Below are 18,976 nucleotides of genomic sequence, written 5' to 3' on the forward strand. Positions count from 1 at the left end.
TTTTTGGAGACGGAGTTTCGCTCTTGTTACCCAGGCTGGAGTGCAATGGCGCGATCTCGGCTCACCGCAACCTCCGCCTCCTGGGTTCAGGCAATTCTCCTGCCTCAGCCTCCTCAGTAGCTGGGATTACAGGCACGCACCACCATGCCCAGCTAATGTTTTGTAGTTTTAGTAGAGACGGGGTTTCACCATGTTGACCAGGATGGTCTCGATCTCTTGACCTCGTGATCCACCCGCCTCGGCCTCCCAAAGTGCTGGGATTACAAGCGTGAGCCACCGCGCCCAGCCTGGGTTTTGCTTTATTACCCAGGCTGCTTTCAAACTCCTGACCTTAAGTGATCCTTCTGCCTTGGCTTCCCAAAGTGCTGGGATTACAGGCATGAGTCACTAGCCTGGCCTGAAATTCTTAAAACTGAATTCCACACAGGCCTTGCCAATGTCATGTCCATATCCACAAAAACTTGAAAATACATTTGAAGTAGAAATGTATTTGTGCATAAAAATCTATTTAATGGTTAAGCAAATGTACAGAACATACTATTTTAAAGGAGCAAGCTCCTCTGCATCAAATAAGCATATTTAAAAATAAAACTATCAAAAAGTTAACCAGGAAAAAACCCCAATACGTCAGATAAAACACATTCTAAGGTTAACAATGTTTTTTGCATTAAATTTTGTCTCAAATGTATAATGCAAGGTAACATTTTACATGTGTATTTTTGCATTTAGAGTTTGTATTTAAAACAGAAAAATCTTACCAATAATAACTTCACAGGATTTATGTGCCTGAGAAACTTCATAAGCACAACGCATTTCAGAGTATGTAATCCCTCCAATTACAAAAACAATCAGCTTTGACCCGTTTCTTCGGTCTTCTAAATAATTAGCTCTGGGTTTCTGGCGAGCACTAAAAAGTAATTTTAAAAAAGTAAACATGTTATAAACATTTCCAAAGCCGTAATGCTTGTAGACTTAAAAAGCCTAACTCAACCAAACTTGCTACCAATTACACTGATTTTTAAGGAAATGACTTAACCATAGTATGACTAGAACACCAAGAGTTAAGCAAGACAGCCACATTTCAAAAACAGTTTTAACAAATCACGCATAATCTGGTTTGGCATTTTAACCTATAGAGTAGAGCTAACACCCTCTCTTATTATTTCATAATAAATAATATACGTGAGAAGTCTGCAACTTCTTGCAATTAAAAAAAAAGTACAGAGTGGCACTGATAAAGTTTTGAAGACAAGAAGAGGAAAGGGGCAAGTATTACTTTGGAAGCTGATGTGGTATTTGGTTGTTCCCTGCTGGAACGGAATTCAGGAACTTATGATGGTAGGAGGTTGGCTGTTAAGAATTAGACCTGGGTTTTGATTTGTATTCTGCTTGTTTTTGATTCAGTATGACTTTCAGCAAGTAACTTAACTTCTCCTCTAAACCTCAAAGGACCCAGCAATCCCATTACTGGGTATATATCCAAAGGATTATAAATCGTTCTACTATAAGGACACATGCACACGAATGTTCATTGCAGCACTGTTTACAATAGCAAAGACCTGGAGCCAACCGAAATGCCCATTGATGATACACTGGACAGGAAAAATGTGGCACATATACACCATGGAATATTATGCAGCCATCAAAAACGATGAGTTTATGTCCTCTGTAGGGACATGGATGAACCTGGAAACCATCATTCTCAGTAAACTGACACAAGAAGAGAAAATCAAACACCACATGTTCTCACTCATAGGTGAGTGCTGAACAATGAGAACACATGGACACAGGGAGGGAAGCATCACACACTGGGGTCTGTAGGGTGGAAATAGGGGAGGGAAAGTGGGGAGTGGGGAGTAGGGGAGAGAGAGCATGGGGAGAAATGCCAGATATAGGTGATGGGGAGGAAGGCAGCAAATCACACTGCCATGTGTGTACCTATGCAACAATCTTGCATGTTCTTCACATGTACCCCAAAACCTAAAATGCAATTAAAAAAAGGGGGGAAAACAAACAAACAAAAACCTCAAAGGTTGTTACAAGGATTAAATGAAACAACGTAGAGAACATACTAAGTAGGGAATCTGGTGACGGGTAATAACAATCAATAAATAGTAGTGATTACTTTTTACCATTCCTCCTCCAGATTGCTCTAGATTTCCAGACTCCCATATAGTGGCCACTAGCCACATGAGGCTATTTAAATTTAAATTAGTTAAAATTAAATAAAATAAGAAATCCAGTTATTCATCCACACCAGCCATATATCCAGTACCCAATAGCCACATGTGGCTATTGGCTGTCATATACAGTGCTAACACAGAATGGGTCTATCACTGCAGAAAGTTCTACTGGCTAGCACTGCTCTAGAGCATAGGAATTACTTTTGTTGTTCACAGGTTCCACTGGTAAAAGTTATTAGCTTTTTTTTGAAAAGTAAATATTTCAAAATAAACACATGCATTTACAAACAAATATATATTAATGTATAAATGACCTATATGTACTAGAATATATCAGTAAAGCTTAATTTCTTATTGTTTAGGTAAAAATAAGTACCCAATGGTTCACTTTGTAACCTACTTTGAGAGCTACTGTTCTGGATGACCTACAAAGTCTTGCAATATAGGATCTCATAGCAAATTTTTGTTTTTTTTAAGAGATGGGGTCCTGCTATGTTGCCTAGGCTACAGTGCAGCGGCTGTTGACCAGCACCATCACAGGGCACTACAGCCTCGAACTCTTAGGCTCAAGCGATCCTCCCACCTCGGCCTCAAGTAGCTGGACTTACAGGTGTATACCACTGCATCCAGCCCCATCAAACTTTTAATAAGGTTCTTTTCTTTTTTATTGAGACAGTCTCGCTCTTGTAACTAGGCGCCAGGCTGGAGTGCAGTGGCGCAATCTTGGCTCACTGCAATCTCCGCCTCCTGGGTTCAAGCAATTCTCCTGCCTCAGCCTCCTGAGTAGCTGGGACTACAGGCACGCACCACCATGTCCAGCTAATTTTTGTATTTTAGTAGAGACGGGGTTTCACCATGTTGGCCAGGATGGTCTCGATCCCTTGACCTTGTGATTCACCTGCCTTGACCTCCCAAAGTGCTGGGATTACAGGTGTCAGCCACCACGCCCGGCCTAATAATGTTCTTAACCTAGCCTTTCAGATGATCGCTTCAACCACCTTAAAGAATGAGGTAGTGAACAGGAAAAAAATTTTTTTTAATTAAAATTAAAATTTTCTTTTCCTTTTGAAAGATGAAACAGGAACAAGACACACTCTTGTTCCCACACAAAGTCAAGAATGTAGTAAAAACATAATTTTGGCTTAAAAACTTTATCAACAGAGAGAAATAAAGAAGGCAAAAGAAAAGGAGACAACACTGCTGAAAACAATTCTATTTCTAAGCTGCTCAATAGCAATTTTAGAGCAATGGGATTATATTTAATTTGTTTCACATACAAGTGAAGACTGAGAGATATAAAGATAATAATTAAATCCCTAGATCCTGAAACCTTCCCTCTAAATAGCACCAAGGAGCACTGATTAAAATAAGAGCAAATATGTTTTTAAATCATAGCTGAAGAGATATAAAGATAATAATTAAATCCCTAGATCCTGAAACCTTCCCTCTAAACAGCACCAAGGAGCACTGATTAAAATAAGAGCAAATATGTTTTTAAATCATAGCTGAGAATAAACAAGTCAGAGAAATCTCCAGGTGCTGTGGGTAAAAAGGAAGCTAAATATTAGAATAATAAACTGAGTTGAGGCTTGATCTGCCTTGTGGAGTATTTTCCAATCTTAGCAAACAAGGGGCAAGCCCTGGGTATTGTGCAAGATAGAGATTGGGAGCTGACACCCTGCATAAGGTCAGGACACCCTCAAAGGCAAGGGGAGATGCAAGGAAGCTTCTCACCTGGTAATTTAGCCACATGACTGTCTCATGAGAGTCTTAGGTGTTAATTATACTATCTTCACGGTCTGAGGAACCCCAAACTGAGAAATTAACACAAAAAAGAAAAAAACCTCTAATCTGGCAAGAGCACACCACAAACCTGTCTGAAGGCACCTGTTCTCAATGCTGGCTAGCAAAATAAACTCAGCATTCAAAATTACAAAACATATATGGAAATAAGTAACTATGAGTCTGCAGAAATAAAAGGCAGCAGAATTGAACCCAAAGAGTGTAAAATAGTGAAATTATTAGATACAGACTACAAATTAGGTTGTTTAAAATGACAATGGACAATAAAGTAGAATAGAAGCATGACAAAATAAGAAACAACAAAAAGTCCAAGCATATTTAAAAAAGAAATGTGATAACTTCTAAAATGGAAAAATAAAGTCACTGAAAATAGAAAAAGAAAAAACAGCTTATACAGCAGATGAGACAAAGTGTAAGGGAGAACTAAAGAACTGAAAACTAAATCTGAAGAAAAATTTCTAGAGTGAAACACAAGCAGAAGAAATAAAAAAGTGTAAGAGATTGGGAGACATTATGACAGAATAAGATGTTCCAACAAAACCAAGACTACAGAAGTGGCAATATTTGAAGAATTTATGAAAGATATGAATCCTCAAATTCAGGAAACATAAATTTATCCCAAAGAAAGAAAAAAAAAAATCCTCAGATGTACACAGCACAGGGAATATACAGAAGCAACAACAAAAAACAACCAGAGAAAAAAGGCTTATTATGCACACAGGTACAAGAAGACTGACAGAAAACACAACCCCTCTACCTTCCCAAGAACTAAAGTAGAACCTTGGAAACTGCAGAATATTTTCTACACGTGTTGAGTGAACATACCTCAGCTCTTAGAAATTCATAGGTGGCTAAAAACAACCAAATGAAGAGATGAATGAAACTATGAAGACTACCACCACTGTCTGGGATGGTAGCGCACGCCTGTAATCCCAGCACTTTGGGAGGCTGAGGGAGGTAGATCATGAGGTCAGGAGTTCGAGACCAGCCTGGCCAACACGGTGAAACCCTGTCTCTACTAAAAATACAAAAACTAGCTGGGTGTGGTGGCACGCGCCTGTAATCCTAGCTATGTATGAGGCTGAGGCATGAAAATTGCTTGAACTCAGGAGGCAGAGGTTGCAGTGAGCCGGGACTGCGCCACTGCATTCTGGCCTGGGCGACAGAGCAAGATTCTGTCTTGGAAAAAATAAAAAACAAAGAAAATCTAAAAAAAAGACTACCACCAACAGACTCACATGAAAGGATACACTTCAGAAAGAAAGAAACTGAGCCCACACAAAAGGAGTGGTGGGAAATTTAACAGGTTCACATGCACATACAACTGAATTTAAAAAAACCAATAATGCTGCCTATTAAATTGGGAGGGGAGAAGATATAAAGTGAACAAAATGAAGTATTGTAATATTTAAGGGGTGCATGGTTTATATCCAGTTGGTCTAAGGTTCTTGTATTGTTCAAGAGGAGGGCAGAGATACTAATTAATCTTAGACTTTGTTGAGTCAAATATGTGTAGAAATAAACTGCTACAAGAATAAAAATAGATAACATAATCACCAAACCTTTTGTAGAAAGGAAAAAATAGAACAAAACTAAAGAAAAGACCTCAGTCCAAGGGAAGCGCCCTAAACACCCAGATACATATAAAGGTATAAGAATGTTCACTGCATACTGTTTGTAATAATGCCAGTTTTGAGAGAGCCTGAATTTCTATCATGTGGAAAACAGATGAATAAGTTGCTATACTCATATTAAGTATACACAAACTAGCAGTGAAAATTTATGCATGTATCAGTCTGGGATAAATTTCACAAACATAATGTAAGGGAAACAAAAAAGCAGGCTGCAGGACACACAGTATGACACCATATTAAGTTTAAAAACATAATACAGAAAACACTTGTAGTCATGGCAGAATAAGGTGGTCAGACGATTCCCCTCTAAGAAAACAAATGTATCCCTGGATAAAATTGTGGGGGAAAACAAAACAAAACAAAACAAAACATTTCAGATTAACTGGAAACCACAGGCAGACAACAAATTGAGAAGCATTTAGTCTCGAATGTCTGCTGACGTATCTGGTAGAACGGTGGTGGTGAATATGCAACCTTCTAGCCTGGGCTGCATCTAACCCTCACTGCTCTCCCAGCTCAGTCAGAGAAAAATTAATAGCTTTACTGCCAGTGGTGTAAGACTTGATTCAAAGTGGGGCAGTGAGGGGAGTGCAAAATCCTGCAGCTTTGCCAAGTGTGGTCTCAACTTAAAATGGGCAGTCAATATTGGTTTATTTATTTTTTTGAGATGGAGTCTTGCTCTGTCGCACAGGCTGGGGTACAGTGGTGCAATCTCAGCTCACTGCACCTCTGCCTCCTGGGTTCAAGCGATTCTCTTGCCTCAGCCTCTTGAGTAGCTGGGATTACAGGCGCATGCTGCTATACCCCACTAATGTTTGTACTTTTGCTAGAGACAGGGTTTTACCATGTTGGTCAGGCTGGTCTTGAACTCCTGTGATCTGCCTGCCTCGGCCTCACAAAGTGCTGGGATTAGAGATGTGAGCCACTGCACCGGGCCAGGCAGAAATTTAATAAGGAAATCCCAGAAGTAAGAAGCCAAAGAAAGAAAAGATAAGCTCTCTACACATTATTAGTTGACTGCTAAACTAGGCATGTGTGGGGGAAAGCCTGAGAAAGTCCAGGGGAAAGAAAAGGGAAAAAAGCGGGGCCAGGTGCAGTGTCTCACACAGATAATCCCAGTGCTTTGGGAGGCTGAGGCAGGAAGGTCGCTTGAGCCCAGGAGTTCAAGATGAGCCTGGGCAACATAGTAAGGCCCTACCTCTACAAGACATTTAAAAAATTAGCTGGGTGTGGTGGCACATACTTGGAACCCTAGTTACCAGGGAAGCTGAGGTGGGAGGTTCACCTGAGCCCATGAGTAGGAGGTTATAGTAGGCTACGATCATGCCACTGCACTCCTGCACTCCAGTGTGGGCAACAGAGCAAGGCCCTACCTCTATTTAAAAAAAAAAATTTTTTTAAAGGAGGGAGACTTAAGAACGGCGTATTTTGGAATGCAATCTCTAACCCACACTCAGCTTGATCTGCAGAGGATGGAATTCATACAGGCTTGAAATGTATGAACAGAAACTGACTGATGTCTAAACTACACAGACATAGGGGCAACCACTAGAAGCTAAGATACAAAAATTAAAATTAAAAAAAATTAAACAAGGACACCAGTGACTACAAGAGAGCAAGAGAGAAAGATTCCATAGTTTAAGTCCACACAAATTACTAAGACAATTGGAGTTGCTATAATACATTATCTAAAAGGTCAATTTTTCAGCCAAAAATGAGATATGCAAAGAAACAGGAGTGTGTGACTCACATTTGGGGCAAAAAACATTCAATAGGAATTAACCCTGAGTAGACTAAGATGTTAGGGACTTCCAAGCAGTTACAAATATGTTGAAAGAATTAAAATAAAAAATATGCTAACAAGTTAACAGGGAATCTCAACAGTCAGAAATGGAAATGAAAAATAACTCAAATGGAAATTCTAGATGTGAAAAGTACAGTAACAAATTTAAAAAAGATGAAAGAAAAGAGAGCCTCAGTAACTCACAGGACAATGTCAAATCCTCCAACTTACGTGTAACAGGAGTTTCAGAAGGAGAGAGAAAGGGGCAGAAAAAATTTTTAAAAAAGTAATGCTTGAAAACATCCCAAATTTGAGGAAAATTATTAACTTGCAGATCTAAGAAACTCAACAATCCTGAGGTAGAATAAACACAAAGCGAACTACACGTAGACACAACACAGTTAAACGGCGGAAAGTCAAAGAGTAAGAGAAAATCCTGCAAGAGATAACTCAAGACGTTGTTTAAGATACAAACATATATAGAAAAAGTATAAAGACATACAGGCAATAAACACCAAATTCAGGACAGAAAAGAAAGGGAGAATAATAAAACCAGAGTGTGATATACAGGAAGCTTGAATTATAATGATTTAGTTGATAAGCTAGACACTGAGTAGAACATTGTAACATTCTCTACATCTTTCTAAATGTTTCAAATACTTCAACACAAAAAAGTTACTGAAAAGGATTAAGGTCTCTGCTATGTGAGAAGGAAGAGTAGGCGGGGAAGGGAATACCTCTAGTTTCACGAAAATATTTTTTATAATAAAGTTACATTTTCATATTGCTTATCTAGATTCATTTAAAACAAGTTAAAGAAAAAATACAGGACTGTATGCTTCAAAGAAAGTTGCCAAATGTGAGTACCTGTGTACCATTTTAAATTATTAGTCTGTAGAATGAAAATTTCATTGATTTTCACTTATAAATTTTACCTTACAGCTCCTGAACCATTCCATACTGCTGGATACTGGGAACAATATGGCCATTCTTTTGAATCTAATCTATTATCAATAGCATCCTAGGGAAGGAAAGAGTTAATTCCATCAAGAAAATTGTAAATTGCAGGACTCTTTTGCATAAAGGTCAAAACTTGCATTTGAAATTGAGGAACATTAGACATAAATATTTAGTAAAATAAGATTAGCCTTTTCTTTGAAACTCACAAATCTTATTTGCTTCAAAAATTAATGAAATCATTTACTTATTAAACCAGTATTTGCTGCATGACTCCTTTTCTTCATTTGCAGGGTTCTGATGCTGTTATAAGGATTCCAGGTACCTTATCAGGGCCTTTAGTTCTACAGTGCCAGGGGTTTCTAATCATCATTCCAGTCCTGACATACCTCTAAAGCTTTGCCCTTCATAGCTACTGCTATGGCCTAGGGGTACTCAAGACAATCCAATAGGATATGGGAAGGTTTCCTTTTCATTTTATTCTTAAAAAATTTCCCTCTTTTCAGCGTTAGATTTTATAATATATGTATATGTATTAATATACCGTATATAGATTATATTTTTTTAGTATAGTAGTGCATAACTTATAAATAAATAGGTTGATGCTCACATTTTTTATGCTTAGGTGTTCATGAATTGAAAAGTATGGCGACCACTGCTTTACAGCATGGTAGTACAAACAGTATTAACAAGTGGGCACAAGGAGTGGGCACAAAGTACTCAGCATCCAAGAACATTTCAGTAAGACTGCAAGAAGGGAGGAAATCAAGTTTCAGGAGAAAGTCTAAAAGCCTAAGACTGTCATGGATCCAAATGTGTACTTTCTGAATTTAACATGCACATTCTTGTTCAGGGGTTCAAGAAAGTCAATTCTTATTTTACAAATTACGAGCCATGGTAAACTGATTAGGAATATGTTTAACAAAAACTATCCATGAGAAACTACTTAGTTCTACATCATCCTGTGAGAAAGGAAAAAAAAAATCCTTATAGAAAATAAAGTCTAGCCGGACACGGTGGCTCAAGCCTGTAATCCCAGCACTTTGGGAGGCTGAGGCGGGTGGATCACGAGGTCAAGAGATCGAGGCCATCCTGGTCAACATGGTGAAACCCCGTCTCTACTAAAAACTACAAAAAATTAGCTGGGCATGGTGGCGCGTGTCTGTAGTCCCAGCTACTCAGGAGGCTGAGGCAGGAGAATTGCCTGAACCCAGGAGGAGGTTGCGGTGAGCCGAGATCACGCCATTGCACTCCAGCCTGGGTAACAAGAGCGAAACTCCATCTCAAAAAAAAAAAAAAGAAAATAAAGTCTAAATTCTTTAGATTTTTCCTATGTGTTTAAGCATGTGTGAATGACATAAAGTTAGCCAAGCAAAACAAAAATCATAGTTATGCACTGTACAAAATTAGCTCCCAAAGGAAAGTATAAAGTGGGGTTTAAGTCGAAGGAAAAGGGGAATAAATGGAACTATATGATCATGACTGAAGAATCAGTGTCATGATTTTATTAAGCTCATAAGGTAATTTTAAAATTAGCTCATTTTATAATTTCCTATAATTGAATAATCTTCTCTAGGCATAAACAGTATTAAAGACATGATTCATCTGACAGAAAACTATAATGAGGTTTACATTTTAATCCAAATACATTTCCAAGAATATTGGCATTTAACACTTTCTAAGAGTAGTCCACATACAAATGTTATTTTGTTGACCTTTCCAATCAAATAAATTAATTATATTTATGTCACATGTAGTTACTTAATATAAAGCAGTATTTTTCATTAAGCATGTATGTGCTTTTTAAAATCTATTTGTTTTGAAACAGTCTGTGGTATGAGTTTGTCTGAGGTCTTTAAGAAAATAATCTTTGGCTGGGTGTGGTGGCTCACACCTGTAATCCCAGCACTTTGAGAGGCCGAGGCGGGTGGATCACAAGGTCAGGAGTTCAAGACCAGCCTGGCCAACATAGTGAAACCCTGTCTCTACTAAAAATACAAAAATTAGCCGGGTGTACTGGTGTAGTCCCACCTACTCAGGAGGCTGAGGAAAGAGAATCACTTGAACCTGGGAGGTGGAGGTTGCAGTGAGCTGAGATTGTGCCATTGCAATCCAGCCTGGGCAACAAAGGCGAAACTGTTTCAAAAAAAAAAAAAAGAAAGGAAGGAATCTTCAAGAATTTTGTCTCCTCTCTTTACCCCAGATACAGGCTTTTTTTGTGAAGCCTCCAAACACTGCAGAAAACCTCCTGCCCAATACATATGCTCAAATTGACATAAATTACAAAAAGTAAAGAATACGCTAAAGAGGGCACTCAGGTAGAAGAAAATATTTAATGATTTTTTTACCTCCATAATATCTTTGATAAAAGGTGTCCATCGAGAGAGCTGAAAAGTTTCTTCTGCAGACCGATCCTTTCTTAATGGTTTGCCTTGTTGAGACTAACACAATTAGAGAAAAAAATTAAAAACTAGTAATTCTATTCAAATATAATACTCTTGTTTCCTAACAAAGATACTTAATTTACCAGCAAATACTATATTCTATATGATTTAAAACTAAGAGTGGGGATGCCTAGTTAAAAAAATCTGAGTAAGTGTGGTCACATTCCACTGAACAGTATTTTGCGCTTTAATGCTAAAATGTATTTATAATCCTATCAGAAAATATGTTTATTAAAATAAAAATATAAACTTGATGGGGCCAGGTGTGGTGGCTCACGTCTGTAATCCTAGCACTTGGGGAAGCCGAGGTCAGGAGTTCAAGGCCAATCTGGCCAACATGGTAAAACCCCATCTCTACTAAAAATACAAAAATTAGCCAGGTGGATGGCAGGCACCTGTAATGCCAGCTACTCAAAAGGCTAAGGCAGGAGAACCACCTGAACCCAGGAGGCAGAGGTTGCAGTGAGTTGGGATCACATCACTGTACTCCAGCCTAGGCTACCCTCTGTCTCAAAAAAAAAAGAAAAGAAAAGAAAATTGATGGTATAGAGTGAGATTCTAAATAGAGTTCTTTCAAATTTTTTTTTTTTTGAGACAGAGTCTTGCTCTGTCCCCCAGGGTGGGGTGCAATGGCGTGATCTCAGCTCACTGCAACCTCCGCCTCCTGGGTTCAAGTGATTCTCCTGCCACAGCTGCCTGAGTATCTGGGATTACAGGTGTCTGCCACCACACTTAGTTAATTTTTGTTATTTTTAGCAGAGATGGGGTTTCACCATGTTAGTCAGGATGGTCTCAAACTCCTAATCTTGTGATCCACTTGCCTTGGCCTCCCCAGGTGCTGGGATTACAGGTGTGAGCCACTGTGACTGGTCTTTTTTTTTTTAATTTTTAAAATTTATGTATTTATTTTAAAGAGACAGAGTCTTGCTTTGGGCTGGAGTAGAGTGGTATGATTTCGGCTCACTACAGCCTCGACCTCCTGGGCTTATGTGATCCTCCCACATCAGCCTCCTGAGTAGCTGGGACTACAGGTACATACCACCACAACTGGCTATGTTTTTTGCTTTTTGTAGAGGCAAGGTCTCACTATGATGCCCAGGCTGGTCTCAAACTCCTGGGCTCAAGCAATCCTCCTGCCTCAGCCTCTCCCAAAGTGTTGTGATTACAGGTGTGAACCACCATACCTAGTGAGCCTAAATTTTTTTAATCAAGAGAATATATACTTAGTTTCTCTGCCAAATTATAAAGGTTACACGTTTAACTAAAATATGACAACTACTATAAATGAATCATAAAGACAAAAGTATAAATAGTAAATTATGATAGAAGCCATAAAATAAATTCACTAGAAAGCTGATATTTGCCCAAATTACATGTGGAAAAGAAAACAAAATTTTTAATTGCTTATTCAAAATCTATACAGTGAACTTAAGAATACTGTTCACATAAAAAACATAGTTAATGTAAACAACCATACATACATATACGTGAAGTATACACACAACATAAGACTTCTTACTTGGGGAACAATGGGAACACCAAGGTAACTCCAGTTACGAATCATGTCACTCTCATTTTCTATCTTTACATTCTGGATCAACCTGTCCAAATTTTCTTCTGTAGTTCCTTGAATAGGTAAAAATATGGGTACATAATCACATAATTACTACCAAAATAATTTGGGGGTTTTAGGTAGTACCCATACGAAACAGTTAATTTATATCTCCTTTAGTCTTCTCTAAATTTCATATTTTCCCTTTTATTTATCTTAACCAAGTTCGGCAACTATCTTTCAGTTTTTAAGGATTCTTTTATGATCAATAGTAAAACACTTATTAAAAAGGGATTATCTCCATTACCATTAATACTGAAGATATAAAGTAGGATTGCTCTTATTTTATCACAATTATCATGATTTTTGTTGAGTAGAACTGGAAGGAGTACTCGCATGGAATCTTTCACCTTCTGTCCTTCTGCATCAGTTCCAAGTGCCAGATCCTTAATGAAAATAAAATATTGTCCATGATCTATAATCAAAATTCATTTCTTAAAAACATCTATTACTGGACGGGCATGGGTGGCTCATGCCCGTAATCCCAGAACTTTGGGAAGCCAAGGCAGGTGGATCATCTGAGGTCAGAAGTTCAAGACCAGCCTGGCCAACATGGTGAAACCCTGTCCCTACTAAAAATATAAAAAATTAGCTGGGTGTGGTGGCAGGGGCCTGTAATCCCAGCTACTCAGGAGGCTGGGGCTGGAGAATTGTTTGAACCCAGGAGGTGGAGGTTGCAGTGAGCCGAGATGGGGCCACTGCACTCCAGCCTGGGTGACAAGAATGAAACTCCATCTCAAAACAGAAACAAAAATCAAAATCAAAAAAACAAACAAAATCTATTATTAAATCTTGTCAAATTTTAATGGGACACTGATGACATTACAAAAGAAAATATAAACATCACTTGTAAACTACTGTTTGTACAAAATACAAAAGGCCAAAAAATAAATCAGAGAAGACAAAAATCATTAATCTAAACCTGTGCTATAGAGTATAGTAGCCACTAGTCACATATGACTACTGAGCACTTAAAATGGGATCAGTCTGAATTAAGATGTGCTGCAGGTACAGAATATCAGAAGACTTGAAGTAATATAATGCAAAATATCTAATTAACTTTTTATATTGATTATATGTTGAAATAATATTTTGAATACATAAGGCTGTCAAATCTTTTTTTTTTTTTTTTTTTTTTTTTAAGAGACAGGGTCTTGCCCAGGCTGCCCTGAAACTCTTGGGCTCAAGGAATCCTCCTGCTTCAGCCTCCTGAGTAGCAGGGACTATGCGCACACACCGCTGCACCCAACTTATTAGTAAAATTAATTGCACTTTTTACCTTTGTAATATGGCTATTAGAAAATTTAAAATTACATGCAGCTTGTATTCTGCTTCTATTAGGAGCAATGGTTGAAACAATTAAGGCATGATATAAAAGGCCTCTTGTAAAATGAGCTCTGCAGGATGCTACATTAAATGCTGTACCGAGAAAGTCCTGCCAACAATGCTACCCTGAAATAATGCTCCCAAAATTTAAATCATTCCTTAACAAAAAATATACAACATATTAGGAGGGACTGTTTACTAAGATACTCTACAGCCACTTGTTAATGTTAGTGGGGAATGACATATTAAATACTGCCTATGTGGGTTCCCTGCTAAGAGAGGGTCTGTGATTCCGTAAAAACCAAGTTTACCCTGGAAATTTATGATGAACATAGACATTTCTCACTCTGCACATACCTGTTCAGTTTTGCAGAGCTTTTCTATATTAAGCTTGAACTTATTCATGCAATCTTCTGCTAAGTTAAGATGAACAACTTGCTGAAAAACAGAAGAAATCAATCATTTAAAGCATTTTAATGACTTTTGTGCAACTAGTAATATTAAACTTTTGAGACAGGCCTGAAAGTAAGTATGGGCTGAGGTGAATGAAGATAACATGTAAGCAAAGGGACAACTCAAGAAAGGAAGTAAATGACAATGTGATCTACAGGTGATATGGTTTGGGTATGTCTCCACCCAAATCTCATCTTGAATTGTAGTTTCCATAATCCCCATGTGCTGTGGGAGGGACCTGATGGAAAATGTTTGGATGATGGGAGTGATTTCCCCCATGCTGTTCTCATAATAGTAAATGAGTTCTCATGAGATCCGATGGTTTTATAAGCATCTGTCATTTTCCCTGCTTGCACTTCTCCCTCCCGTGGCTTTGTGAAGAAGATGCCTGGATTCCACTGTGACTGTAAGTTTCCTGAGGCCTGCCCAGCCATGAAGAACTGTGAGTCAATTAGAACTCTTTCTTTTATAAATTACCTAGTCATTTCCATATATCAATGTAAGAATAGACTAATATAACAGGGGACAATCAACAGAGAGCATAAATGGGATGGAAGTGTTGAATTTGTGTTGAGTTTGAGAGTAATGAAAAATAAAGTGAGAAAAATGCCCAGAAGTTAAGTTTATCAGAATCAAGTTGTATTATAATATTCTCTTTATCTTTCTAAATGTTTCAAGTATTTTAACACACACAAAATTCATTGGTTGACTAGGGTACAACATGACAAAAATGTTAAGATTATTCTGTTATTTGTAAGGAACAAAAAAATAGTTCACCTGACTAAAGAGCTTAAATGCTCTTAAATCTACTAATATGTAACTATTACTTTAAAGAAACACGTAGAATAACATCCACTAGTCAATCTAGTGCTGAATTTCTTATAACGTTGAGAAATATTACTGTTAGGCTATTCAAGACAAAGATATAGAAAAGTTTAAGCTGGAGTCAGATAACTCTAGATTATATAGGTAGAGAAGTTATGAAGCTTAGATATATGGGATATTTCTCAGACCTACAGTAAGATTTTAGAGGACAACTAACACCAAGTATTCCATGAAACCCACTGCTAAACTGAACTATAGAACTGAATATAAACTAAAACTAATTAGGCACCTCTTATGCAATACTGCTTACCTTAGTAATCTGTTTACGGAAATGGGGCATCTTTTTCATCAGCTGGGTAAGAGCACTCAGTGATGTCTATGAAAAATCAAACATTTTTTTAGGCAAACCTATGATTCAGTTATTCTATATTACAACTTTGAAATCCTAGAGTTTCACAAATTATCAAATCTGGTGAATTTATGGAATATTTGATAATTTTTTAAAAGAAATATTCAGGAGACTTCCAGTTTCACTCACAATAATGTAGCTGATATCAACCTTACCCTCCCTCCACAAATAAATAAGGTTAGACACATAAATAAAACAACAGCTTTCAAGTAATGGATAAAAATAGCTCACAGCTGAGACAGCTGAGTGAAGGAAAGCACCAAAGGTGATCCCTGCACTCACCCTGCCTTTCCCCTGAAGATGTTTTCCAAACACCACTGAAAGGAAATAGAGTTCCAAGTAGAGAGAAGTTATCTCTCTGGGTGGAAAAAAAAAAAAAAAAAAGAGGAGGTAAGACCTTGGGGCTGTGAGGTAGATTTTGGGAAGAAGGGTGCTAGAGAGAAAGGAGCTAGATAGAAGATAACCCAAAAATGTCTACAGAGATTGTCCCTGGATCCCTAAGCTGTACATGTATAGGGCATAACCCTCAAAAGTGTAATAGAGAACAACTTCTGGGTGGCTAAATGTTGGACACAGAGACTTCAAAAGGGTCTTAGTGCTAAGAAAATACTAGCATCCCCTGATCCAGACAAAGTAAAGTGACCTAAGTGAACATCTTAAACATTCAGTCCTGGGACTATGCCTTAGGACTAAGAGCAAAAGTGAAATAAACTTACCATAACATTGTCTAACATGAAGTTACAACAGAATCATGATTATTCCTCAGCAACTTAACTGCCTGCCGGAACAAAACTCAACATTCTCTGTAGACAGAGCATCATCTAGAACCTCTGCAATGTATCATCCCCCATGTCTAGCACAATAAAACATTAATAGGTGAAACAGGAAAATAATTGTTACTCAAGAACAGCCAATAAAAGTAGACCCAAGATAGCGAATAGTTCCAGTGTTTGATAGCACAACAATGACTATAGTTAATACATATTTCAAAATAGCTAAAGGAGAAGATTAGAAATGTCCTCAACATAAAGAAATAATAAATGTTCAAGGTGATGGGTATTGTAAATACCCTGATTTGATCATTACACACTGAATGCATGTATAAACATATTACATGCCTCATAAATATGTACATTTATTATGTATCAATAAAAAAGCTAAGAAAAGAAAACCTCAAAATGTAAAAACAAAGAAATTCACCAAGAAGTAGACCTAAGATGGAGTTGGCAGACAAAGAGTTCAAAATAACATATTTATGTTAAAGTGGAAACAGAGGAAAAGATGGACTACATGGATCAAAAGATGGAGTGTTTTAACAGAAAATTAGAATTCATTTTTAAAAAATCCAGTGAATGTCCTAGAGTTAAATATAAGACTAAGCTAAAAGTTCAATGAATGACTTTCATACATTGCTAGTGGGACTGTAAAACAGTACAGCCATTTTGGAAAAATAGTTTGAAAGTTTCTTATAAACTTAAACATAACATTTATTATTAATCCTGTAATCCCACTCTTAAGTATCCTCCCAAGCAAATGATAACATTTGCTCATTGACATGAATGCTGACAATAAAAAGCTGAATGTTTACAGTAGCTTTATACATAATTGCCAACAAGTTGGAAAAACTCAAATGTTCTGAAATGAGAAGCAAATTGTGGTACATGCATAATATGGAATATTACTCAGCAACAAAAAGTAATGAAACTACTCTTGCGTGCAACATGAATGAATCTCAAATGCATTATGCTAAATGAAAAGAGCCATGGTGTATTATCTGATTCATTGGACATTCTGGAAAAGACAGAACTACAGGGTCAGAAAACAGATTAGTAGTTGTCAGGGGATGGGGACTGAGTTAAGAGGTTATCTGCAAAGGGACATGAGGACATTTTAGGGGGGTGATGACATTATTCTATATTTTGATTGTGGTGGTTATATGAGAGCATACATTTGTCAAAACTCATAGAATTGTATACTATAAAGGGGAAATTTTACTTTATACCTAAATTTTGAAAAGCATACAATGAATGGGTTAATAGACTGAATACTACAGAAGACAGAAGTAGGGTACTCAAAGTCAGGTCAATAGAGAACATTCAATTGCAATGCAGAGAGGTTAAAAAAAAAAAAAAAGAAAAGAGAACAAAATGTAAGAGATATAGCATACAGCCAAGAGAGCTAAAAAACATGTTGACTGGGGTCCCAGAAAGAGAAAAGAGAGAGAATGGGACAAAATCAAGATGTGAAGAGATAATGACCAAGAATTTTACAAACATAATGAAAGTTATCAACCTAGTGACTCAAGAAGCTCAGCAAATCCCATGGAGGATAAATACCAAGCAAACCACATTATAGTAAGGCATATCATGGTCAAATTGCTAAAAACCAAAGATATAGAGAAAATATTATGAACACATTTTATCTTCAAGAAAACAATAATACTTAACAGCTGCCTTTCTTTTTTTTTTTTTTTTTTTTTTTAGCAGAAATTATGGTAGCCAGAGGTGATACATTGAAACCTTTAAATTGCTGAAAGGAAAAAAAAAAAAAAAAAAAAAAAAAAAAAAAGGCCAACTTTGAATTCTAAATTCAGCAAAAGTATCTTAGAAAAAATTGCAAAACAAAGATGTCCTCAACAAAAAGAAAGCTGGGATAATTCAATCTACCCAGTTGGAGAAACTGAAGAACAGTAAGAAATAAACAGTACCAGATTGTATAAATGTGTGGGTAATATAAAAGTCTACCTAGTGTTTAGAACAAAATAACATCTTTTTATTTTTTTCTAAACAAAATAACATCTTGAGTTTATAACACATGTTGAAGTAAAATACATGAAACAGCAGCACAAAAGAGAATGGGGATAAATGAAGTTAGACTATTATAAGATTCCTGAATTATTCAGGAAATGATAAAATTATACTATTAAGCTAGGGTAAAAATACATTTTTAAATTTCCAGTATAATAACTAAAGGAAGGACTATAACGCAAAACAAAAATGTTTATATTGGAGATGAAACGGAATTTATTAAAAAAAAAAGACTTGATAAAGGAAAAAAATAGAATATAAAAAATGAAAACAAGATACTAGATATAAATTTAACTGTATATATACTTATTACATGAAATATATATGAAGTAAATAAGCATTCTAATTAAAAGATTTTTGAGCTGAATAAAAAAAACAAAATTCAACTACAAGCTTTTTTTTTAAACAAATAAAAGTATGTTTTAATGATACTATTTTGGTAAATTGTTAAGGATCTGAAATTTTTAATTTTTTAAAACAATGGAGCACTTCAATAAAACATATATTTTTTTTTTACTAAGAATTACACATGGCTTGTTTTCTAGCTTAATTTTTTTTTTAATTGCATTTTAGGTTGCAGGGTACATGTGAAGAACATGCAAGATTGTTGCATAGGTACACACATGGCAGTGTGATTTGCTGCCTTCCTCTCCATCAACTATATCTGGCATTTCTCCCCATGCTATCTCTCCCCAACTCCCCACCCCCCACTGACCCTCCCCTATTTTCCCTTGACAGAC

General features: G+C 36.8%; 1 protein-coding gene across 2 annotated transcripts in view; it reads right to left on the bottom strand.

Moving 5' to 3' along the window:
- The window catches only part of STXBP3 (syntaxin binding protein 3), a 70,614-nt gene that overhangs the window by 1,409 nt on the left and 50,229 nt on the right, over positions 1-18,976 (bottom strand). Inside the window, exons 12-18 of one of the 2 annotated variants that reach the window (XM_032249905.1) lie at positions 15,331-15,396; positions 14,100-14,180; positions 12,664-12,802; positions 12,324-12,430; positions 10,709-10,801; positions 8,339-8,424; positions 759-907 (exon numbers count right to left, since the gene is read on the bottom strand). In XM_032249905.1, the coding sequence (XP_032105796.1) occupies positions 759-907; positions 8,339-8,424; positions 10,709-10,801; positions 12,324-12,430; positions 12,664-12,802; positions 14,100-14,180; positions 15,331-15,396 (721 nt within the window). The remainder of the gene's footprint in view (positions 1-758; positions 908-8,338; positions 8,425-10,708; positions 10,802-12,323; positions 12,431-12,663; positions 12,803-14,099; positions 14,181-15,330; positions 15,397-18,976) is intronic. The other variant, XM_032249906.1, reaches the window with a different exon arrangement.

This window comes from Sapajus apella, unplaced genomic scaffold (assembly GCF_009761245.1).
Source record: "Sapajus apella isolate SASKATOON/1434 unplaced genomic scaffold, GSC_monkey_1.0 scaffold69, whole genome shotgun sequence".
Taxonomy (NCBI): Eukaryota; Metazoa; Chordata; class Mammalia; order Primates; family Cebidae; genus Sapajus; species Sapajus apella.